The 25,169-nt window shown below is 41.4% G+C and overlaps 2 protein-coding genes across 2 annotated transcripts in view; one reads left to right on the top strand and one right to left on the bottom strand.

The window, feature by feature from the left end:
- The window catches only part of SLC26A5 (solute carrier family 26 member 5), a 32,984-nt gene extending 15,761 nt beyond the window's left edge, over positions 1–17,223 (top strand). Inside the window, exons 4-19 of the mRNA XM_072326653.1 lie at positions 1,238–1,348; positions 1,904–2,085; positions 2,582–2,746; positions 4,963–5,115; positions 6,274–6,356; positions 6,452–6,599; positions 7,426–7,539; positions 7,892–7,969; positions 8,863–8,958; positions 10,180–10,286; positions 11,420–11,489; positions 12,919–13,011; positions 13,719–13,841; positions 14,314–14,526; positions 14,807–14,861; positions 15,408–17,223. Of these exons, the coding sequence (XP_072182754.1) occupies positions 1,238–1,348; positions 1,904–2,085; positions 2,582–2,746; positions 4,963–5,115; positions 6,274–6,356; positions 6,452–6,599; positions 7,426–7,539; positions 7,892–7,969; positions 8,863–8,958; positions 10,180–10,286; positions 11,420–11,489; positions 12,919–13,011; positions 13,719–13,841; positions 14,314–14,526; positions 14,807–14,861; positions 15,408–15,550 (1,934 nt within the window). The 3' untranslated portion in view covers positions 15,551–17,223. The remainder of the gene's footprint in view (positions 1–1,237; positions 1,349–1,903; positions 2,086–2,581; positions 2,747–4,962; positions 5,116–6,273; positions 6,357–6,451; positions 6,600–7,425; positions 7,540–7,891; positions 7,970–8,862; positions 8,959–10,179; positions 10,287–11,419; positions 11,490–12,918; positions 13,012–13,718; positions 13,842–14,313; positions 14,527–14,806; positions 14,862–15,407) is intronic.
- A 1,609-nt stretch (positions 17,224–18,832) lies between these two features.
- PSMC2 (proteasome 26S subunit, ATPase 2) lies at positions 18,833–25,042 on the bottom strand. The gene is made up of 12 exons (XM_072344573.1): positions 24,836–25,042; positions 24,644–24,681; positions 23,856–23,937; positions 23,587–23,686; positions 22,771–22,902; positions 22,053–22,125; positions 21,807–21,902; positions 21,417–21,581; positions 20,825–20,912; positions 19,824–20,026; positions 19,199–19,295; positions 18,833–19,111 (listed from the first exon to the last, which is right to left on the bottom strand). Exons 1-12 carry the CDS (start codon positions 24,903–24,905, stop codon positions 18,954–18,956), a joined length of 1,302 nt encoding a protein of 433 aa, XP_072200674.1. The 5' UTR covers positions 24,906–25,042; the 3' UTR covers positions 18,833–18,953.
- Between the last annotated feature and the right edge of the window lie 127 nt (positions 25,043–25,169).

Here is a 25,169-nt window from a genome sequence, read left to right as displayed (position 1 = left end):
TTGGATAGGTTAGGTCTTGGACATTTTGGCATCAACAAGTCCCTGCATTGTACATGACTACTTGGATGACACAGAAGATTCCTTCCTGGCCTGTTCTATTAGGATAACCTCATGCTTTGTCTCTGGATTTAAAAATAAATTAATAGAGAGAGGTGTTGTAGGGTATCACTAACTCTCCCTTATGGGCAAAGCACCGACTCCTTTAAGTGTGGTGGACTTTTGAGCTTTTCAGACTCAGACTGGAGCAGTCCACCAGACTGTGGTAGCAACACATGGCTTCTTTGTGTGTTGTGACTCTGCACTTGTCTAGGTGAACTGGAGAACAAATAAAGCCAGGATACAGCATTCTCTTTAGTGCAAGTCATGCAAAACTACTGGATTTGCTGAACTGCTCAGGATAGTCACTCTCTGTATCATGTAATGCACACTGTTTGCTACTAAACACAGTCCCATGGTAAGCACCTGTATGGAGTGAGTGTAAGCACCATGGAGTGCTCTGTGGGAGATGTCCCTCACTGGCTTCCCTCAGTGCTGTTCTCCCACAGCTTTATCCTCATGCTTGCCAGCTCCACCAACAAATGGGAATAGTGTGGATTGCTCTTAGGCTGCACATGGGACTGCATGTCTTAAGAAAAAAGCAATTTCATTTACTGGAAGGAACACAGACTGTAAGCTCCTTGTCTTAATGGATTGTAAACAACACGTCCTTGTTTCTTATACACTCAGGAACATGTTTTACAGATATTTGAAGTATAATGTAATCCCACTCATTCTGGGAAGAGGTGAGGAAGGGAGGAAGAAAGTGTTTGGTCAGATATAAGATGCCATGAAAATCGTGTCTGATTAAAAAGGAGGAGAAAAATCAAATGTGTTCTGGATTTGCGGTGGTGGAGTGTTCACTAAGTTTTTGAGAACAAAAGACACAAAATATGTTTGTTAACTATTTTGAAATACTTCCAACCACAAAGACACGTGCACACAAACAAACATATCCATGCGCATCTGCAATGCCTGTAGTTACAGACTTGTGGTTTCCTGAATTAAATCACTCAAGTTTCTGGGCACTGTCTTACACTATTATATATATTTATTTAAGAATATTCTCTGCAAGACTTCTCTTTACCTGTGATAAATCTCTAACACTCACATTAGATGAGTTCAGCTTTAGTAGACTTGAGTCCTTTTGCTTGAAATTGTTTTTTTCTGCCTAACATATGTATTTGTGTTTGTTTTCTAGGGTTAGCTTATGCTTTGCTGGCAGCTGTTCCCCCAGTATTTGGCCTATATTCTTCATTTTATCCTGTCTTTCTGTATACTTTTTTTGGGACCTCCAAGCACATATCAATAGGTACAACTGCATGGATAACTGAAATTCTTTGTGTGTTTGTGCCTGACAAAGCTCTAATAATTAAGTTATATAAATAGAAAGTGTAGTGGTTTTCTGTGAACTCACGTTTATGTGAATAAGCAATACAAAAATGTGTTGGGCACGAGCAAGTTTTTTTATTGTTAATTTACTTATCCTACTTAGGAAAGAATAAAGAGCTGTGGGCCAGAGGGGGGTGGTTTTGTCTAGAAACGTGTGCTATGAACTCCTGAACTATGATTTAGTCTCTGTTGTCAGCCATCCATCTGGCCATGAGTCTCTAATTTGCATAATAGAAACTGAGATGGAAAAATGGATGATGTTTACTTACCATAGCAGTCTGTGTTCAATATCTAAATAGCTTCTGGATCTAAAAAAATATACTATTTAGATAGAAGAATCTATTATCAAATAATTCTGTGGATCTGTGCAGTAGTAAGGAAGCCTAGAACTGTTCCTTACAGGAGCAGGATTTTAACTTATTAATTATGTATTAATTATGTATTAATTAATTATTTCATTTCCCCCTTATTTCAGGCACTTTTGCTGTGATTAGTATGATGGTTGGCGGGGTTGCTGTGAGACAAGTGCCTGATGAGGTGATCTCTGTAGGCTATAACACAACTAATGCTACAGATGCCTCAGATTACTACAGCCTTAGGGATGACAAGCGGGTGCAAGTAGCTGTGACCCTCGCCTTTCTTTCAGGAATTATCCAGGTATGTGAACACAGTTTGTTTTAAGAGCTGCTGCCAGGCTTGCAGCTGCAAGGGGCAGCGGATCTTAGTCAACAGACTCATGCTTCAGCAGTGTGCTGTGAAGAATGCAGGCTGCTCCATGGCAGCCACGTGGCAGAAGTAACTTGCAGGGAGAAGTGTGGGAAGCAAGTCTGTGTCTGGGCATTTTGTCTTGACTGGCAAAAACAGGACCTCCCCTTTCATTTTTTCCTACCTTGTCAGAAAAGAACTCTACATGATATTCTCTACTATGTCCATAAATGCATACAAGCACCTGTTTATGTGTGTCTTGTGTTGTACTTGCCAGTTGAATGGAAGATTTGGTACATCGATGGTTGCTTACTGAATTGTGGCTTTGGAAGGGCCAGGTTCAGGGCTGCCTGATTTAGCTTGGGGATAAGTAGATCTGGCTGCTGTGTAGTGCTGAGATTCAGATTACAATGAGAGTCACACGGTTCCTGTTTCTCTTCTTCATTAGTTGTGTTTAGGTTTCCTTCGATTTGGGTTTGTTGCCATCTATTTAACAGAGCCTCTGGTGCGAGGGTTTACTACTGCTGCTGCAGTGCATGTCTTCACTTCACAGTTAAAGTATCTGCTTGGAGTAAAGACTAGCCGATACAGTGGACCCCTCTCAGTTGTATATGTAAGTAACTACCTTCACTAAATATGCAAATGCCACATTGTCATGGTCTAGTACTTAAGCCCTTTTCCGTTAAAAAAATGTATTTTGGCACTAAGTAGAACAACTCCTCAGTATTCAAAACTGGGTGTCAGATCCTTAAGTGCTATAGCAATATTTGAGCATCTTAAAGTGTGTCTTGGGTGAGAATAAATCAGCACAGTCCAAGGTGGGCAGATTTTAGGATTCTGCTAAATGTGGTTTCCTAACATGAGCAGATAAAACTCATTGGAATGAACCTCTTGTAGGAAAACATCTGTCCTCCTAATGAAATAGAAGACTGAAGCTTTGTATGACATGTTTTACTGTAAACCAGAGATGTTTTGCAAAAGTAGGAAATGTTATTCTCAGAACCTTGTCCGGTCTGTATTTCTTTAATTTCACACATGGTTCCTGATGGCTGTAATTCTTCATTTCCTGTCTGTAAGCTGTTTTGCAGTATGACTGGACATAAAGTGCTGTGCTATCATAAATGTACCTGTTCTTTAAAGTAATGGAAGAGAACTATTTTTAAAGCAAGGCACTCCATGTGTAACAGTGCTATTTATTAAGGACTAAAACATTAGAACTGATTGTTTGGAGCATACAGTGATCCAGTATTTGGCATAGCTCATAGCCTTATTTTCCACACACCCATCTAATGCACAAAATTTGATTCATAGAAGAGAAACCATGCAGTGTAAAGCTGTTATTTGGTTAATAGGACTTCAGTAAATCCAAAAGCTCTTGTTCACTTAAATTTAAAATTGACAGTTGTGCTTGGAAAGATACTAAATAGATACCTTACAGCAAAGTATGGTTTAAAGGGACATTTCTAATAGAAATCATAACCAAAGCATAAATTGAAGTTTTTGTTGTGATGTCTATTAGGAACACTGAGAGTGAATGAACACTGGCACAGGTGCCAAGAGAGGTTGTGGGTCTCCTTCTCTGGAGATATTAAAAGCCATCAGGACACAGTCCTGGGTTATGTGCTCAAAGGGACCCTGCCTGAGCAGGGAGGATGCACTAAATGACCTCCAAAGATCCCTTCCAACCTCAGCCATTGCCATTTTGTGATTATGTGATTACTTTTCTTGTTGTTATGAACAAGCAGATCTGATCTACCAACCATTCTGGGAAGCTCCAAGTTTACATAATCAGTGCTCCAATTTTGCAGACAAGAAATCTTGAGTAGAAGAATAGGGAAAGTCTCAGGTATCTATGAGAACCAAAGCTTTTAAACAGATTGAAGCTTTCTTATTGCTGAGCAATCAGCATTTCAGTTACAGCCATGAAGGCTGTAGAAAATGTTTCTTGGAAGTCTTTCTTGTGTCATTGCACAGATTCAACAAACCCTTTGGAAACAGGTCCACACAGGTTTGCTAAATCATTATTTCAGTAATATATATATGAGAAATACTGACTGCCAAACAAATCAGAGGGGAGGTGTGCATTCAAGATGAGCTGCCAGGACTTTGATAATTTTCTGGTAGTTGCTGTAATTTTCCTTCTGTTTAAAGTAGGGTATGTACATCTTCTTTCAAAGACCTCTCCAGGGGTCATTTATGTCATCTTTTTAAAAGTCTGTGGAAGAAGATGGAGTAATGATTAGAGGATTTATTTACACTTGAGTAACTATTGTGTTTCAGCAAACTTTCTTTTCTAACACCATTTCTAATAGTGTTTTTCAGCTGAAAGAAATTTGCGGTAATGGCCAGTTCAGTGTTGTTGTAAGATAATTGTTATTTAATCGCATTGCTATGGTAACTTTAGTGGTGGTATCAGCAGCTTTTTCCTTTGGAAATGGCTTTTGCAGCTCTAAATAGATGTGATCTACCAAAGAATATTTGAAGGTATTAGAAGAGATTGGTATTTACTCCTTTCAGGTTGATGCCAGTCTGAAATATGTGTGAAAATGCTGAGCATAAAAGATGTGATTTGGACTTTTTTCCCCATGATAGCAATTTTTCTCCAAATTTTTGACCACTTTCAGTAAGATTGATACTGTAAATGGTTGCAAATCTGTTTCCCTCATTGAGATACTCTGAACTTGTGTATTTTATTGGAACAGCAGGGATTTTAGTGAAGCAGTGATTAGCTGCAGTTATAGATGTTGAATAAAAACAGCAGTGGCAAATACCCTAAGAAAATAAATTTGAATAATCATGATCTTTATGGAGATATTTCTGCTGTTACAGAGCCTAGTTGCCGTGTTTTCAAAAATAACAACAACCAATATTGCTGCATTGATTGTTGGATTAACGTGCATTGCTCTATTACTGATTGGCAAGGAAATCAATCTCCGCTTTAAGAAAAAACTGCCAGTTCCTATTCCTATGGAGATCATTGTGGTAAGTCAGTTGTGAAATTCTGTACCTTAATTATATACCTCTTCTAAAGCTGTAGAATTGGTCTCATTTTTTTATTCTTGTGGGGCTTTGGGGTAACATTTGTGGAATGTAATTTGTTTGAGAATTGGTCCAGTTGAGTGTTTGGGTGCTCATGAGGTTGAGGCACTGATATACCCAAGTTTTGGGCATGAACTCCCAAATAAGAATTGAGCTTTGGCACCTGAGTGAGTCTCTGCATGACATGTGGCATGGAGTACAAGAGCTCAGAATCCCCTCCTGAGGAAAGGCACTTATGGATGCCTGTTCCAGAGGTTCTGCAGGGCTTGCTTTCTTTTTAAAATGCAGTGGTAGAAAGAGGAGCAGGAACCAGTGGGACTTCTTCCTTTCTCTGTTTCTGATACTGCTTTATCCTTGGATTTTAGTGTAATCTTTTAAAACACAATTCATCCTGCAGTCAGGTATCAATGTGTCCGTCTTAATAATCCACATCTTAATCAAGCCGTCTTAATAGTCCACATCTCACATGAACTTTCACCTTTTAAAGTGTTTGAATTTAAAAATGAGTTCTCAGATAACTAGAGCTAGCAAACAACCTGCACAAAGTCACAGCCAAGGGAGTAGCGGAAGGCATGGATACAATCTGTATGTGAGGAATAAAGAAAGGAGGTGCTTCTGAGAGTTGATGGGGAAGATGCTCTAGAGTATTGTTTAATAGCAAGGCAGTAGCAGCACAATCTTAGACCTTCAGCTTTCATTGCTTCTGCACCAGTTATTTTTTGAAGATAACATGCATATTCTGCACAGGAAAATATAGCAGTGGAATCCTTCTCTTGCACTGGGTTTCCTAATACATGCTGTTCTGTGGTGCTGTTTGCATTTCCTAATACATGCTATTCTACCCAGGCTTAGCTCAAGCAAAGGGTGTTTTAATGATTTGGATCATACCACAACATGCTCCATTTAACTGTCTACAGCAAATGAAATCAGCAAGAGTTGAAGGTGATGAATGGAGTCCTTTTGTCTGCTTCTATACCCACTAACTCTTAGAAAACTGACTGACAAATGAATGTTATCCCTTGTGTTTTACTTCTAATAAGCTGCCATTCCTTCAGACGTATTTCTCTCTTCTTAGCTCTTGATGCATTTGCGGGTTTTTAGGTCATTATCGGCACAGGAGTTTCAGCTGGAATGAATCTGACTGAGTCATATGGAGTGGATGTTGTTGGGAAAATTCCTCAAGGGTAGGGGTGATACATTCTCATTCAAACTATACCTTTTTTCATGTAGCGTGTAGCTTTTATTTATAGTAATTGTAACCATTTATTTCTTTTCCAAGGTTAAGTGCACCAAGAGTTCCTGAGATTCAACTCATCCCAGCAATATTTGTAGATGCACTAGCAATAGCAATAGTTGGATTTTCAATGGCTGTATCTATGGCCAAGATCTTTGCCCTTAAACATGGTTACACCATTGATGGGAATCAGGTAAAAGTATTTGAATTTTCCTATGGGAAATGTTCACTGCCATCTTCATTTCTTCGTTAAAGCAGAAAGGTGTATTGGGCAAGAATGGGTTTTTCTTTCATTGTGTTATCAAGTTATTGGCATAATATAATTATTACACTTGTACCTTTGTTTTGGGAAACTTCAGTTGAAGTTGGATGTGTGCACAAATAATAATTGTTGGGACAGCCATTACTTATACTTCTCTTCTGATAGGCACCTGTTTTACTTCTGCATTCTTTCACAGTGAAACACAGAGTTCCCATGTGATTTCTGTATTGTCTTCTGTACCAAAGAAGAATTAGAAATGGTTTAGAAATTCCAATGATATTTTACTTTTTATTTATCCATTGCAAATAGTTAGTTTGTCCTGTGGGTGGTAATACAGTTGTAGTTTGTTTTATTCTTAATAAATAGATATTTTAGAGTAGAAAGCAGAGGGCATTATTTGTATGACAAACCATTTTTTATGCAATTTTAGCATTAAAGTTCAAGTTATTCATGAGTTGAAGAAATTCTTAAAAACAAACAGTTCTGTCATTCATTTTAATTTTCAGTCTCACTAATCACAGGAACATTTAAGAATGAGAAATGTCTCCATCGCTTTATGAAATACTTCATTTAACAGGTGATTTAATGTGCATTAACTTGTGCTTGCGGTTCTCTCACGTGCACAAGTTATGATAAGGTTGCTATGAAAGCACTGTCAGCAAGAGGTGGTTGTTATTCTGTATGGATAGCTCCACCTTCATACAGTTGCTAGGTATAACTGCCTTTTGTTTTGCTCTGCTTTTGTTTTTTAACACAGGAGCTTATTGCTTTGGGAATATGTAACTCTGTGGGGTCCTTTTTCCAAAGCTTTCCAGTCACTTGCTCAATGTCCCGGAGTCTCGTTCAGGAAAGCACTGGTGGGAAAACTCAGGTATGTAAACTCAAATTTGGAGGCAAAATTTGCTTTCTTTTTTTCTTTTCCTTTTTTTTTTTCTTTTCCATTCCATTTTTTGTGCTCCAAAGCTGGAGACTGGAGTTCCACTAGACTGCTTTATATCTCTGCCTTGGCCACAAGAAGTAACTGCAGTTTTCCTTGTTTCATATCCTGTCTGGGCCAGAATAGGAGGCTGCACGACAGTGAGAATGGACAAGTTGAGTGGGAGGGATCAGAAATGACTCAACCAGCCTTTTGGGAAGTGCAGGAAGCATTGGCTCATGAGTAATACTGCCCTTTTGGGGCAGTTCTGGTTATTCAGATGTCATTTCTTGCTTATTTTGTTCAGATTGCAGGTGCACTCTCTTCAATTATGGTTCTGTTGGTAATTGTGGCGATTGGATACCTCTTTGAGCCACTTCCACAGGTAAGGTAGTTCTGCCTGCTAAGCACTGCATGTCGGTGACCAGAAGCCAGCTAGTATTGCTTACAACAGAGATTATGGAGTGGTTGATGAGTAAGCAGACAGTTAGAGCTTGGTTCAGAAACCCTTAAATTTTGTGTGGATTCTTGCTGTAAGTTAGATTGACAATTAATAAATATTCTGCAAATACAGCGTGCAGTTGTTGTTATTAATATTGACCATTCTGGACTCGGTTTTTAAGATATAACATTGATATCTTCAAATGATGCCCCTTTTGTTGCGGGATAGGAATTCTGGGAAGAGGCTGAAAAGTTAAATGAGGTATAAATCAGCTGGAGAGGGTTGGGGCTCGGTGGTGCTTCAGCATAATGAGTTGAAGTAAAAACAATTTTACTTCTTTGTATTAAGATTTATTCATATGAATAGATACATACTGATGAAAAAACAAGAAGATGATTCTGGTGCCATGCACAGGATAATATGCAATTCCTGTTTTGTTGTTTTTTGTTTGTTTGCTTTCTTAATAAGAGATGTATATTGGTTCACACCCATATGACTGTCACAGAATTTTTACAAGGTATAGCAGAGAAACTTGAATCTGAGATTACAGTCCAGCTACTTCAAGTACTGCAGGCTCTATAACTGCAACGGCCTGAAGCTCAGCAATACATGATTTCTCTTGCCAGGAAGGAGAGTAAATCAAATCGTACTGATTCTGGCTTGCCATTTTGTAGCAGGAAGAAAAATATATTTCTGCTGAACTACTTGAAAAGTTGTTTTTTAAGCCGAACATCTGCAGTACACTTATCAGTTTTATGAGCACAGAAAATAATTATTTTGGATGCTTTGAAGATTTCTTTTGCTTCTGAAAATAACATTTTTTGTAATATTCCCAGACAGTGCTGGCTGCAATTGTAATGGTGAACCTGAAAGGAATGTTTAAACAGTTTGGAGATGTCGCACACTTCTGGAGAACCAGTAAGATTGAACTGGTGAGTAATGCGCAACTCAGAGCATATATTTAACTGTAATAAATGTGTTGCTTCTCTTCTTCCTACCCTCCAAAATGGCATAGGAATTACAAATCAGGTTGTAAGACATTAAATACCCTTGGAGAGGGATCTGTTGCAGACAAGAATGTTTTTGTGCTTGTTCAACAGCTTTTAGCTCAGGTCAGAAGTAGTTTAGTTGTGGTAAAAGCAAAGCTTCTGCAGTGTTGCTATAGGAACTGTACTGAGGGCTGCAGAAATGCCTGAGAGGAATTTGAAATACAGAGTAACAGAAAACTACATGAAACTATTTGTCATCTTCTAAGACAGACCAAAAACCTGTCCATAGTGATTTTCTGGATTCATGTTAGTTTGTTATTGACCCGAAGTAAGATGATTTGCGATTTGCAGCAGTGTGTTACTTCTGGGGGGAACGCGGAAATGTGACGGAGACCTCAGTGTACTGACACACAGGTAGTCCTTAACCCCATGGATCAGATACCCAACCTCAGAAGTTAACTGTAGCCCTATATATATATTGATTTCCAAAGTTCTGGACAAACGGAGAAGTAAATCATTGAAAACATCAGAATAAAATGGTACGTCCCCATTATTGGCTTGAGCTGCTCTTTCTGATCTGTGAAATAGTTCTGCTGGCTTAAAAATGGAGCTAGTTTCTATATAGTATGGCACAGAGACCTTAGCACATTTGAAACACCGAGTTCTCTCTTTTTCAGTGGCAAGCTCCTCAGCATATGTATGGAATCAGGTGTCTCATCCAGGCAAATACCATTAATTGTCCAGGAGTTCTTAGGGCAATCATTCTTCATGTATTTTATTTATATACCTAAACAATTCACTCCGCAAATAGCAGGTTTTGCAACAACTGCTCAGTAAAAGATGGAAATAAATGAGAGCTACTTTTGCACGCCTTGTATGTTTCTTTATCCTTCAGAGTTGGGAGTCTGCTGTTAACTCAGCATTCCTTGGAGAACAGGACTTGATGCATTGATTAATAATGGGACAATTTGTCAGATGTTGTTAGTGTGCCTTGAGCTTTTACACCCTTTTCAAAGGTTAAGGCAATTACAGTTTGATATTATGACGAATTACATCATAGCCTGTTCCTGATCAGAAGAGATTCATAAGCTTCAGGCTGAACTATGCTATTGTTTTTGTGTTAACAGAAGATGCATATTAATTCAGAGCTTTTCTTTGTTTTAGGCCATCTGGGTGGTAGCTTTTGTGGCTTCTCTTTTCCTGGGACTAGACTATGGTTTGCTTACTGCAGTAGCATTTGCAATGATAACTGTTATTTACAGAACACAAAGGTCAGATTTCTTCTTTATTAACATCAGTGTTTGTTGGACTTCTGTGTGGTTGTGTTTGTTTAAGGGATGCAAATAAGCAGCAGACCTTTCCTCTCCCTTCAACTGTGTACAGTATAGAAACTGCTTCATAATGTAGTTCACGGAGGACATGACTCATGGCCCTGATCTGGGGTTCAAATTGTATCGTTCTGAGAACAAAATTTCTAAAGAGCCTGAGAGCTGCAATTTCAGTCACAAATGGCAGCTTTAATCTCTTAATTCACTTAATCTTGTGTATATTGTTTTTAATGTCTGGAATTCGGAACTTTTGGTGCTAAGTTCAGTAAATGATTACCTTTTCTGTGCACTGTCATAGTCAAACTGTGTCAGATTATCACTAGCTAAATGTTTAAGTATTTTATAAAGAAGTTATAATTCATCAAAGAACTATCCATGCCCTTCTAGTTTTTCAGATCACTTCTTGCTTTCGGTTCAAAGCTTTTAGTTGACAGCAAAAGTTGTCTTCCAGACCTAGAGCAGGATGGTTTCTTGCATGTGTGAATATGACTTCACCTGTTACACGAGGCCTCTGTGCTCAAGGTGTTGGTTATCTAGATGGAAAATCTGTAAAAGTCTTTGTATCCATCTGTGTTGGCGTGAAATTAAATCCTGAGATTTCTACTCTGTATAAATAAGCATATTCTTCTGCCAGCTGTACGTGGTTTGATCCCTGCAGACATCACAGTACTTTGTGGTCATACTGCCTCTGAGTCGAGAATGTTCATCTTCTCAGGCATGCTTGTCCTGGGAGCAGGCTTTTTGGAGTTGCAGCATATTCTGTGCCAGTCTGAGCTGCTGTACTCATAAGATAGTCAATGAAGTTGCACCAGTTTAAACCAAAGGAAATTTACTCTGTAACTCCACATGCTGTGGCCAATGCTCTTCAGAAAATGGCCACTAAATATCACTAAGTAGCCCCTTGATGGCCCCTTGGTTTTGTTTCTTCCACAAACTACTCACTGCATTTGACCACATTTAGATGAAATTGTGGCGGACAAAATGACTATTTAAAATAAGATTCAAAATATTTCAAGTACTCGCTTTTCCACTTTGTAAGTGATAATACTGAAACGTTTGCCTCCATTTCCCTCCAGACCTCAATACAGAATCCTTGGTCAGATTCCTGACACAGATATCTACTGTGATGTGGAAGAGTATGAAGAGGTAGGAGTGTGTTTCTGTGTGTGGTTTTACATATTGGAACAAAGATGACTGTGGCAATTGTCTGGTGTGCACCTGCAATATGCTTTCAGGAAGAAAATAAATGTTAATAGGAAAAGCCATATTGTGTAGAATGCTGCCTTCTTGTCCTGCATGTATGTCTGACTAGGAGATGCTCAAAAGTAACCTTTACACAAATTATCATTGCGCTGGCCTAGTACAGAATGGTAAGATTTGTAGGAATACCACTGCTGAACCTGCTGTGTATACAATGGCAAAAAAGCCAGCTTATTTAATTGTGTGACAATATTAAATGAAATCTATAAGCACCAGGACTGTTATTTACAACTGAACCACAGAATGGCTTAGGTTGGATGGGACCTTAAAGATCATCTAGTTCCAAACCCTTGATGTAGGCAGGGCTGCCCCCCACCAGCTCAGGCTGCCCAGACCCCCATCCAACCTGGCCCTGAATACCTCCAAGGATGGGGCACCCACAGGTTCTCTGGACAGTTGTGCCAGGGCATCATTGCCATCCGAGTGAAAAATTTCTTCTTAACATCTAACCTAAATCTCCCCTCATTTAAAGTCATTCCCCCTTGTGCTGTTGCTATTACATAGTATTAAAAGTCAGTCTTCATCCTGCTTGTAAGCTTCCTTTGAGTACTGGAAGGTTGGAATGATGTCTTCTTGGAGCTTTCTCTTCTCCAGGCTGAACAAGCCCAGCTCCCTCAGCCCTTCTTCACAGAAGAGGTGCTCCAGCTGTTTGATCATCTTCATGACCCTTTCCAACAGCTCCACATCGTTCCTGTGCTCTGGGCCCCGGGCACAAGCTTTATTAAACAGCATCTCCCTGCCTTCATCTATCTCCTGTTCATTAAACAGACTCAATTAATGGCGTAATTGCTTGCCGTGCTCTTAGCTGCTGCTGCTCAGGTCGTTTTCATGTAAAATATCAGAGTGCAGGCTGCTCAGAGATGACTTCATTTTGAGACCTACAAAAAGGCCAAGATTCTCAGACTAAAGCTATAGGCTCTTGTTTTGGTAGCTGAGGACCAAGAAAGAGAAAGAAAGAAGGTATTCATGCCCGTATAAGGGGAGGCAAAAAGGAAGCATTCCTAGATCTGCATGATCTCCTCATATTAATATCAGCCACAAATAGAAACATCAGAGTAAATACTGAATTCTTTATATGGCTGTATCTGTCTTTGTTATAAACAGAAGTGTCACAATGCATTGATTCTGTGCAGTATGACACCTGGAAGGGTGGAGGCTCTGATCTTCCAGTTGGCTTTGCTCACAGCACTGCTGACTATCCTTGATACATGCCATTCTGAGTTGGCTTTTGGGCTACACGCTTACAAGTATCCTAATGTCTTGTACCTATGCAGGCAATACTTAACACATCAGTGTTTTTGTTTTTTTACCTTAGGTTAAAGAATATCCCGGAATAAAAATATTTCAAGCTAATACATCACTTTATTTTGCCAATAGTGAGTCATACACAAGTGCACTGAAGAAAAAGGTGAGTAAAGCCAAACCTTTAATACCTAAGTTTTGAAATTGCAAACTTTTTTTTTCTGAAACATGTTCGTCTTTCAGGCCCTTCAATGTAGCCCCTAGTGCAGTGTTTCTCTGGTGCCCCCCCAGTCATCAGTAAAATAGGAGAAGGTGATCCTGCAGCCAACTGTGCGCCATCTTAACAAACAGCAACACAGTGGGGTGGGGAATAAACAACATACAGAGTATGCTTCACCTCCTGCCCATGTCTGGCTGAGTGGAATGGCAGTAACAGAACTAGCTGAGGACAGAACTGCCTGACCTGGTAACAATTACACCCTTACTAATTTCTGAACCGTTTTTCTGTAGCTCCCTTGGTGAGTCTTACACAAAAGAGGTGGGTGGTACTTCTCCAGAAAGCAAGAGCTATTAGCGATTTACGTCCACATGCACTTATCTCCCCTTCACTTTCTGCACTCAAATCAGCATTCTGTTGAAATACGGCACCTCTGATCTCAAGAGAGGAATGTTATGCATCTCTTCTTCATCTTAACACGGTGCTTGCAAAGATTATTCCTTCTTCCTTTATACTGTTCTCACCGCCACCAAGGAACACTGAATAATGCAGGCGTCTTCAACATTTATGACAGTGATGAATTCAGTGCTAATTGATACTGCAGTGTCATCCTAGCAAGCTGAATCTTGTCTGACCGTGCTTTCTTTTCATGCCAGACTGGAGTGGACCCCTGTGCCATATTAGCAGCAAGAAGAAAAGCCCAGAAGAAGCATGCCAGGGAGATAAAGAAGGCCAACATAGTCAAAAAGAAAGCTGTACTGAAGCTAGTGAATTCTTCGGTAAATATTTACCTCTGCTTTATCATGATGCTCTCTGGTATTACTGTTCTCGTTTATACAAGATACTGGGTGCTACTCAGGTAGGAAAGCTTGGAATACAAGCACTGTAAAATGTGGACAGACTGCTAAGGAATAGTGTAAGTGTCAGAGGATCGTGACTGGAATGGAGAACCGTGTTGAGCCTTAGTTACATTCAGGTGCAGCGTTAGTGGGGCAGAGCCTTTCACATTCAGACTGTCTCACCAGTGCAGTGAGCAGAAGATGGAGGGATCCCACACGTTTGGAATAATCACGCAGAAATAGGATATAATAAAATTAAGTCAAATGGGAAGCTGTAATAAAAAAATGCCACCCATACTGTTCTGTTGATTCTGGCATGAAAGGCTAGAAGAACATATGTGTGTGGAGAGCAAGGGGATTTACACTGGCTGAGTACTGGCTGTCATTTAATTGCATTTATCTTCTCTCACAGTCTAGTGATGTGGAAGCGAGCGTAAAACATGAGATAGCAAATGACGGCTTACCTGTAAATGGCAAATTTGCATTTGTGGATGCTGGTGTACAAGATGGGTCTCCTGATGAGCTTGAACACTTTGTGGAGCCCAAAACAAACATCCACTCTTTAATTCTGGATTTCACCCCAGTGAACTTTGTGGATTCAGTTGGAGCAAAAACATTGAAATCAGTAAGTAAGGTCTCTTTTTGTGTTTTCTTTTTCAAAAACATAGATGATAAGTAAATCAAGTACCTACCAGGGAACCTGTCCCCGTGGGATGTAAATGTCAGCTCGGACACAAGACAGTATCTCATATAATGATGAACTTAATTCTGTAGCTCTATAAGTTTCAGCTGATTACTGGGGAATGTGGAAAGTGCAGCTCTCATGGTAGCCAGCTTACATCTTCCAGAACTGCTATGTGTGCTGTGATATACCCGTGTTTAACTTCAACTTGACTCTATTGCAGGTTATAAAAGAATGCAAAGAAGTTGGTGTCTGTGTCTGCATTGCCAGCTGTAGCGGTGAGTTGAGCTTTTTGTGTGACCTTTATAGGAATGATTGTATCTCATCTCTTTTCCTCTGGCCTTGAATTTTCTGCTGCCGGGTGCCTCAGTAGTATCACAGCTGATTTTGCATTAAAATTGGATTTGGGGAAGCACAGGCTCATAGAGTCTTCGCTTTGCTGAAAGCGAAGCATTGATGTAATGAGTTCTCCGAGGACTAGATCCTGCTCCCATTTATTTCCAGCTGGCAAACTGTGAATCTCCCACACGTTGTAGCTTGCACTTGTTCTAATAACTCAATAAGAAAAGCCTGAAGTGTTCTCAGCTTCAGTATTTGGAACTGCAGCACCTTCAGCCAATAACAGACCTCTTTGTATGGCTACAAAGGAGGATTGCTGTCTTTTGGAGTAGAAGAGTGATGATTCATCTGGGTGTTTTAAAAGTTTTAAGTAGTGACAAGTAGGACTCCACGACTGTTGTGTCTTTCTGAGATACTGTTGTTTTCCATCTCTGTACCCTGCTTTGTGCACTGATGCCGTGTTTGTGGGTATTTTTATGTTGTAGGCCCGGTTCTGAACGAGCTGACAAGACTGAATTTTTTTGATAACACTGTAACAAGAGAGTTGCTGTTTCACAGTGTTCATGACGCCGTCCTTGCTTGCCAAAGGAAAGACAGGTCTGCTTCACAGACTGCCTTAGACCACTGAAGAGTGGCAACAGCAAAATGGACGTCGGATTTATGCTGATAGAGACTTCCTTTGAATACTCAATTTGCACAGGTTAAAGAGCGCCTGTATAAAGGCTGTCTGTATCTACGGGTATGGAGTGGGGCTTACCTTCTGTAGGAAGAGCGGACAAAGAATTGGAAGCCTTCATGCTCTTATTTTTTCCTTCAATCAGGGTAGAACCGTTCAGTGACACGACCTTACAATTATGCAAGATGAGAAAAGTTGTTGTATTATGCTACAATCAGAGTCTGATAGACAAGGTGACATTCCTATTCCTGTTGAGAAAATGGGCACTTTAACTTACTTGCAGAAGGCAACTGTTCTGCAGTTCCAGTGTACTGTACCGGTGTCTTTACAGGATTTTCTTAAACAACTTTTAAAGCCTGATGTCCACATCTGCATACCACAGGTGTATATATATATTTTATATATATATACACTAATACTCTGCCGGCTGGATCAATGAATTCACACTGGTGACATTAGCTGCTCTTCTTTTTCAGTCTCAATGGTACCATTTTGTTTCTTTTACTATCTAACCTGTCCCAAATCTACTGATCCCTTCATTGCCCAAGTATTTTCACTGTGAGGTTCATATTAGAAAACCATCGTTGAATTATGACGTTGTCAGTATGGTACTTGCACTGCCAAAACCTAGCTATATCTTCTAGATAATAATACAACTCATTTTCAGCAAAAATTATTTTGTCCTCATGTTTGAAGACAAAACCTGTTTACGCCAGGAATGAGGCCTGTTCAAACTGACTTAAGAACTGATGCCCCATGTGCAGTCTCTTAAGCTGGAATAGAAGGTTACGCAAAGACTGAAGTCTCAGAGGTCCAAAAGAGAAGTACTTTTCCATTGCCTGAGATGTCTTTCTACCTACCAGCACAGCTGCTTCTGCCTCAGCTTTTAAGTGCTTATGAAATAGATTTCAGTAGAACTCAGAAATGCATTTGGATGTTTTTAATGGAAAAGTTGGTTCTTTTCTTTTTTTTGTCTTTACAAAGTGACCACTGAAGTACTGTTTAACTTCAGGTTTAGAACATAAAATATGGAAACAACTCAGGCTAAAGGATGCCTGTTATTCCCCAAACCATCAGTATGAATCTGGTTAGAGGTAGGAACCTGGCAGTGTTCCTCCGTGAGCAATTTCAATAGCACGTGGGCAGTGCAGGAGGGTCAGTGCCGTTTCATTTTGCACCCTCGAAGCGAAGCTCGTGTGCATACAGAAATTCAGACGACTTCCTCTCTTCTTAGTTCAGAAGTTGCTACTTTTGATTTTGGTTCACGCTGTTATTATGGTTTGCTTCAGGTAAACTGAGTTTCCCAAGAACCAGGGGAAACGGGAAGATGTTTTCTTCCCTCCAGATCCCCTGCCACCAGGGATAGGAAGCTTTCTGCATCAGAAGATACTGCTTAGCTGGAGTTTGAAGTATGAATGCACGTTAACACAGTGTGCGTTTACTTATTAAACAACTTTGGGTACATTTTATAATGTTTACTAGTTTAACAAGCCTTTGTATCTGCATACAGTATATATTTTTCTACTTTCAGCTTGTTGCAGCTTTGGTTTTTATCTACGTAGTCTCTCCTGTTCACATCAAAATCCTGTCAAATTCTAAAATAAAGTGATTATCAAGACTTGTTCAAACTCTCCACTTTGTCTTGGCAAGACTGTGCATGTGGGACAAGCCAACACTGCAGGACTGGTGTCTGTTGTTAAGGGGTGGGCTGGGAAGGGTCAGAACCGGCATACAGGCCCTTCCAGGCATCAAATCCAGCACGCAAACATCAGGTAACTAATGCTTTCCCAGGCAAGATACCTTTCCCGACAACTGGTCAGCTGTACTTCATGACATCAGATGAACTAACAAGCACGCACACATATATGTGGGGTTAGGCTAAAACCATACAACTGTTTGTTCACCAGATTTGATACTACCCTTCTGAGGGAGGGGACAATCTTCAGGTCAATATACAGGAAATCCTCCCTACTAATGGGCTAACAGAAATTAAAGATGATGAGGGAGGAACCAAATGGATGTCTTCTTCCCAAGGAGTTATGGACTGCGTTACCCATTGTTTGGAGTTGAGGAAGCATTCCCTGTGTTGAGGTTCTCATCCTTTGCCTTGCACTCTTCATAGCAGCACTGAAGCCCTTCCACAGACCATGCTGATGCAGATTTGCACTGAAGTTTGCTTGCTTTCTAGTGTTCAGGTTCCTGCTCCTCACCCTTCTGGTTTTAGCACCCCCTTAAAGCCCCCTCGGCACCAAGCCACACCATGATGCAATTAATGCTGCTTTGCCTGGGGAGCTGCTGAAGGAATGGATCAAAAAGTCCTTTTTCTCCTTTTCACTACATTTAGATCCTCACTGCTGCAACATCACCACAGCACACAGCACTGCACAACCCAAGTCTCAGTTGGTGCTGAGATGCTACTTAATTCTCAGAATACTCCCTTCCCTCTATTCTCTGCAAAAGCACAGGATACGTGATACAGGATACCTCATCAGCTCCAAATTCTTTGTACATCCGTAGAACTAACGAAGGCAATGACAGAGCCTTTATTTGAGAAATAGGAGCTATAGGAAAAGACATCAAAAAGAAACATCCTTCACTCATCCTGCTCAAGTGAAAGATGCATTTAATTTCAAGCACTCTATTAATAAACTGATAGTGAATCACTGCTACTTTCTGAGCCACTTTACCTTCTGGCTCAAAATGGCAACATTCTCTTCCTACCACTAAACCTTCACCCATCTCCAAAATGTGCTTATAAAAATAATAACCACTGAGATCAGTTTTTTGATCAGACGTGGGCAAATAAATACATCAGAATGTCTGAGTTTGTTTATTAAGGCACTGATGCTTTGGCCAAAAGCGTAACAAAATCCATTCACAGCATACACTTCCCCTACTGCACACTTCTTTTATAAGAAAGCCTGATATAACTTTTCTCACCTTTAAGATGTAACAGTTCCCGTACAGCTTTACATTCCCATGTTCCATCAAGCTTTTTTTTCCTATTTCATTGCAATGCTTGAAAAGAGAGGAAACGAAAGGCTTGCTTTGCTTTTCAGCAACCGAGCTGCAGGAACACAGTAGATGAATAAAGATCACCCTTTTAACATTGTCTGCTATGAGTGTTGTCTAACTAAGCTATGAAGGATGAGTACTGAAGGATGAGTACCCAATCAAGGTCACCCTCTGTGTAACAACATATCAAAACTCAGGAAGCACTGCAGTCACTTTAGGAATGTTTGGAACACTTCCTTTATTTCTAGCTTCCGAGAACAAGCCGGGAGTTACCACATACAGACAGATTCTGGTTTCGCAGAAAATTTAACTGCAGAAACAGGGAAAGCACTCCAAGGTATCAGTTGTAGGTCATGTAGCGGGGAGTAGCACTGAATTTTGCGTAGGATTTAATGACTTTGTTCACTGCTTCTAAGAAGTCTTTCTCAGTTGCGATTTTTCGGCGCGCTCGGATCGCAAACATGCCTGCCTCTGTGCAGACACTGCGAATCTCAGCTCCTGTCATAACAAGGACAAACAAGTTCAACACTGACCACCAGTGGAGGTGAAGCGTACACAAAACGGTTACATGAAAATTCAGCTTACCTGTGCTATTCGGACACAGTCGAGCCAACAGCTCAAATCTGATGTCCCTTTCAACACTCATTGAGCGAGCGTGTATCTTGAATATGTGAGTCCGCCCCTGGAAGACAGAAGTGTTCACACTATGAAAGAGGACACAACCCGACCCGCTCTCAGTGCAGCTCTCCCCTTCCCCAGCAAGGGCAAATGGAAAACAGAATTCTTACTTGGTACCTGACTACGGTTTCCTTTGTCTGGACTATAACAGTGGAACACTAATTGTCCATGAAACTGAATTACAGAAATACCTTATAGAGTTCTACAGGGACACGTATTTCAAGAAATCTGTCAGAAAGAGCTAAATAAAACACAATCCAATGTAAGAACTAAATTACCAGTTAAAGGATTATCTATTGAGATAGAAATATACAGCAAACATATCTACAGGTTCTCTGCCAGGGATGAAATCTGGGCAGTGTGAGAAAACTTCCCTTGGCACATCCTTAATCCCCCAGATTTGTATGGAGTTTCACATAAGTCAGGAGTGCTGATTTTGGTAACTCCTGTAAACTGCTTCCAGACAGCACTGCCCCAGCTGAAGAAACACTGATGTCAGAAAATATTTGGCAGTGAAAGAAAGCATTCTGACCTCAAGATCAGGCAAGCTAAACTCTATCTTCCTATCCAACCTCCCAGGCCTCATCAGAGCTGGATCCAGGGTATCAGGCCTGTTTGTAGCCATCAACACTTTAATGTTGCCTCGTGGGTCAAAACCATCCAACTGGTTGATCAGCTCCAGCATCGTGCGCTGCACTTCATTGTCACCCCCAGCACCGTCATCAAAGCGAGCACCTGGCAGAGAAAACACAGAACAGCAGAGAGACCTTCCGAGTGGGCAGACATCAAAGCTGCTGTGTGTGAGAATGCAGGAAAAGAGTATTTAAATTACACACCAATATTTGTGATGAGTTGAAAGAAAACGTGAAGGGGTTAATTGGAAATGACACACACTGAATAAAAAGTGAGTGGCAGTATCTGTCAGCTCTAATAAACACTGTGATTAGTGGGAAATATCAGTGATAGGTGGACAGCTGGACTGGATGATCCTGGAGTTCTTTTCTAACCTTGGTGATTCTATGATTCATCCTTAATATTAAAGGGGCCATTTCCCTGACTAATAACAGACCAAATGCTGAGATTTATGAATGAGTTGGATTTCTGTTTTAACATCTGCCCTCAACCAAAGCCTACTATCTCAAGACTGAAGTACTTCTTTATTTGGGGGAAGGAGGGAAGGAGATGTGATTTTCAGGCAGCAGCACAGGTTTGGTACATAGTCTAGAACCCGAAGGGGGGTTCAGTTAACAGTACTTTTGCCAAACACAGAGACTGCAAGCTAAAGTTTAAGTTATCTGGGTGTTCCAAACATGCTGAGATGACTTCTCATCTGGGCTAAATATGTTCTAAGACTGTATAAAGCACTTCTTAACACCTTCTCATGCTAGTAGTAGTTTTGCTAAATATTTAGAATATTTAGGTATTTACAAGCGTATTTCTTGGAATGCAGCAAGCAGGATAAAAAATTAAGGCATAAAAGGAAAATCTGCAAGTTCTCCCATGAGGTCAGAGCTCCGCATGCTGCACACATACCTCCAATGGCATCAATTTCATCAAAGAATATGAGACAAGCTTTTTTAGTTCTGGCCATTTCAAAGAGTTCACGAACCATTCGAGCTCCCTGAAAGCAAAACGAATCAAGACTTTGTAACAGACTCAAAGCACATTAAAGGAAATATACCAAACTTTTCATGCCTCCAAACAATTCTAGTTTCCAATGATGAAACTCTATTTTTAGTATAAATACACATAATTGAACACTCATAAATCGTACAGTAATTTACAGGTGAGAGACAGATTGCTACTGCTGAACTAAGAAAAAGGACAGATGACATCACAGCCAACTGATAAATAAGTGGTAGAGCTGGGAACAAAATCCTCATTCCAGAGTCCTCCCAAAATACAGATTACACCCCATACTGCAAAATCCATTTCATTGGTGACAACATAGTTCATGCGTTTTAACTGACTGCCCGATCTACACCCATCTGTCTGACAGTCCCTCTGCCCCCCTTGTATCTCCAGCATGCTACTATGCTCACTCATCAGACTTAGTAGGGTGCCTCGTCCCCAGAACTGGAAACTTCTGATTCACAGTATATATCATTAAGCATTGGCAACTCACCTCTCCCACATACTTCTGCACCAATTCAGATCCAATCACTCTGATGAAGCAGGCATCAGTCCTGTTAGCAACAGCACGGGCACAAAGTGTTTTGCCTGTACCAGGTGGCCCAAACAAAAGCACTCCTTTGGGAGGCTCGATTCCAAGGTTAACAAATCTTTCAGGCTGCAATGGTGAGAAACAGAAGGCATCCGAGATTACATGCCCATTTAGAAAACCATCAGGGAAGAACAAAACAAACCAGGCTAATCTGGATTTCATCGGTCAGAACTAAATCTCTTTTCACTTGACGTTTTACGTACAGCTTTGTCTTTTCTTGCTTTTTCAAATGCTAAAAGATGATCAGCATGGCTCTAAAACAATTAAAATTCCAACCTGTGGGTTACTTACGTGAAGCAGAGGGGTTTCAACCACCTCTCTGAGCTTTTCAATCTGCTCTTTACAGCCACCAACATCACTATAAGTGACATCCGGTTTTTCTTCCACCTGCACAAGAAGGTAAGCGAGCAGTTAACAGCTTGATGCTGCATATTCTCTGTAGGCTTTCAACAGCCAAGAACAAAACTGTAATCAAAATTAGCAGAGAGAGCAAAGCAAAGTAAAATAATAATAACAGTAAGTAAAGGCAGTTCTTACTTGCATCATGGTGACTGTGGGATCGATCTTTGGAGGCAAAGGAATGTGGATTTGATACTTGTTTCTGTCCACTCTGGTGAGCAAACATACAGAACATTTATTTTAACACCAGTTAATAAGCCTGTCATGAAGAAATAACTGCAAATTAGTAGAAGCTGAATTCTTAAACCATCCTTTTCTCTGGCATCAAGATAACCCGGCCCTCAAAGCTAACAGAACGGCTAAAGGCTAGAATTCCTTCTGCAGAGGATCTTAATATTTCAAAAAACATTATACTCCAAAAATACTAATTCCAAAATATTTTAAAGACTAAACTTCAAAATATCCCAGAGAACAAACCGGCAAAATATTGATTCTGAAGATAATCGGCTTCACCTCTTCAGCAAACATTTCCTGCAGCTGCTCTGTGTCTATCTGCCAAAGCAGCCAAGGTGGAAGCACGCTGCTCAGACTACCTGAAAGTGGGGACTGTTGGCGCCCACACAGAAAGGTTTCAGTCTGGTGCACTGAACTCACTTTCACCAGAATGACATCCAATTCAAACCATCCCAAACAGAGCATGCAGATTAGCGACTGTCTTCCAACAGAAAGGTCTTATTGGTATGATTTCAACCCCAGTGAAAATACCTAATGGCAGCTGCTGATCTGTCAAACTAACGGATCAGATGAGAAGGCTTCAGTCTTCAGTACAACTCTTAACACAAAAGATTTTGCTTACCCAACTCTCATGCCTTCTTCGATGTCAGTAGGTGCCACCTGGTCACTGAGATCCACCACAAACTTGGCAAACTGCTTGACATTGATGATGTACTTGGGATCCTCGGAGTCTGCATTGATTATCTTCGTACATCTAATACACAACATACCATTAACATCATCAGGAAAAGAATTCACTGCCCTGCTATTTGTGTAAGCATCAGGATAGAAATGGTGGATATACTCTCCAAACACACTGAAAAAGCTACAGAACTTGTGATTCTAACATTATAGCATCGTACAACAACAACAGAAGCGTAAGTATGAAAGACACCTGGATGGAAACGGTTAGGTCAGGGCTTGAACTGGTGACTGAGTGTGGCTGGCCTAGGGAGCAAGGCAAACTGTTTGCACTTGTGCTCCCCACATGACCAGAAGGGGTGGAGCCACCCTGGGCTCAGATAAGGGCTAGTCACTGAAGGCAATGCATCTCTTAGATCTAGGCTGCTTCCTGAGGAGTGCTGTACAGCCAGAGAGCCCCTTCACCAGCTGGCTGAGTTCAGCTCTTCTTTCTGTATGTGACTATCAGCCTACCTGCAAATACCTTGCCTGGTATCGCCAAGGACCTGTCAGAAGCAATTTCGCTTCTTCATAAGCATAACAACATCATATAGCATATTTGATATACATTTAGTATACTTTTTTTGATATAATGGTAAAAAGTACTTTCAATTTGCACAAAATATGACCCGTCTTCAAAAAGAAAAAGAGTGAGTTATAAATTGCATTTTTAACACTATGCAACTCTACTGCAAGGACAAAGATAGAGTCCACCCACCTGGCAACCTGTAAAGGCTGCTCACTTTGCAGAGTTTGCTTATCTGCAGCCAGATCCCAAAGAGCAGGAGGAGCCAGGCCAGTGTCTGATTCCTTAATTCCTGGGTACAACACAAAGGGAGGAGGAAGAAGCAACTGGTATGTCTCCAAACATCAATAACCTTACACACAGGCTAGGAGGAAACTTTCTGAGATCTCTAATTAAACACAAACATCTGTAATGAACTTCTTGCTTTCTGTAATGAAAACTACGTTAAGAAAGAAAGATACCAGTGAGCTCATTGATTTTCTTAAGCAGTTGCTGAATATCATCTTCTACTTGCTTGATCTGCCTGGAGTACGTGCTCTGGCCCTGGAAAAGAAACAGCACGTTGATTTTTGCAAATCAATGTCATGTTCAGGAATAAGTGTCAATAACTGCTGAGCATCGAGAGATTCGATAGAAAATAAAGTTCAGACTTCTGACAAGCATATTTGCATCCCAACATACACCAAGTGGCAAGTTTCTTTTTTCTGAAGAGTTCTTTCACAGACCCACAGTGGAATCATTCAAGGCTGGAAAGATCTCTAAGTTCATCAGTCCAACCTATGCCTACTAAACCACGTCCCTCAGTACTGCATCTACACGCTTTCTGAACACCTCCAGGGACAGGGACTTGACCACCTCCCTGGGCAGCCTGTGCCAGCATCTCACTGCCTTTTCTAAGTTGTTGTTCCTAATATCCAACCCAAGTCTCCCCTGGAGCAACCTGAGGCTGTCCTATCGCTGTTACCTGTGTGCAGAGACCAACTCCACCCTCCCCAGCCTCCTTTCAGGCAGTTGCAAACAGCAGTAAGGCCTCCCCTGAGCCTCCTCTCCCCCAGACTGACCCATCCCAGCTCCCTCAGCTGCTCCCCATCAGACCTGCGCTGCACACCCCTCACATGCTGCCCTTCCATGGACACACTCCATGGCCTCCATGTCCTTCTCGCAGTGCGGGGCCCACAGCCGAGCACAGCACCCGAGGTGCGGCCTCAGCAGCGCCGAGCACAGCGAGCAGCGTGTGCGCGTTACTCACGTATGTTTTCAGCAAGGCGATATCTCCTTCATCCAGCGCTGAAACGAGACAAGAAAAGACTAAAGTTGCCAATTCTAAAAGCAAACCGGGAGCTCGTTCTGAGGCTGCATCCGCGTTTGTGTTTTGTTGGCGGGGATCCCCGCTACTGACGGCCTCCGCCTCCCCGCGCCCCGCTCGGCGCCCGCCGCTTACCGCGGATGGGTTTGTCCTCCTTCTCCTCCTCCTTGGTCTTGCGCTGATCCGCTCCCAGGTAGTCCGGCATGGTGAAGCCCGATTGCGGCCGCCGCCCGCTCCGGAAGGCCGAGCGCTGCTGCGTAACGCTTCCGGGCCGCGCCGCCGCCTTCCTGCGGGCCTGGGCCGGCCGTTCCCTCCTCGCCTCACGGCGTGGCGGCGGACCGCGGGCCGATCACAGCCGCGTCACGCACCGAGCCGCGGCCTCGCTCAGTTGCGCTCCCCTCAGGGCCGAGCCCCGCTTCACGCTTCCCGCCTCGCACCGCCCCTGACGGCCCCGCGGAGCGCTCGGCTG

This window comes from Excalfactoria chinensis, chromosome 1 (assembly GCF_039878825.1).
Source record: "Excalfactoria chinensis isolate bCotChi1 chromosome 1, bCotChi1.hap2, whole genome shotgun sequence".
NCBI classification, from domain to species: domain Eukaryota; kingdom Metazoa; phylum Chordata; class Aves; order Galliformes; family Phasianidae; genus Excalfactoria; species Excalfactoria chinensis.
This window is presented reverse-complemented; position numbering and strand designations above follow the sequence as displayed.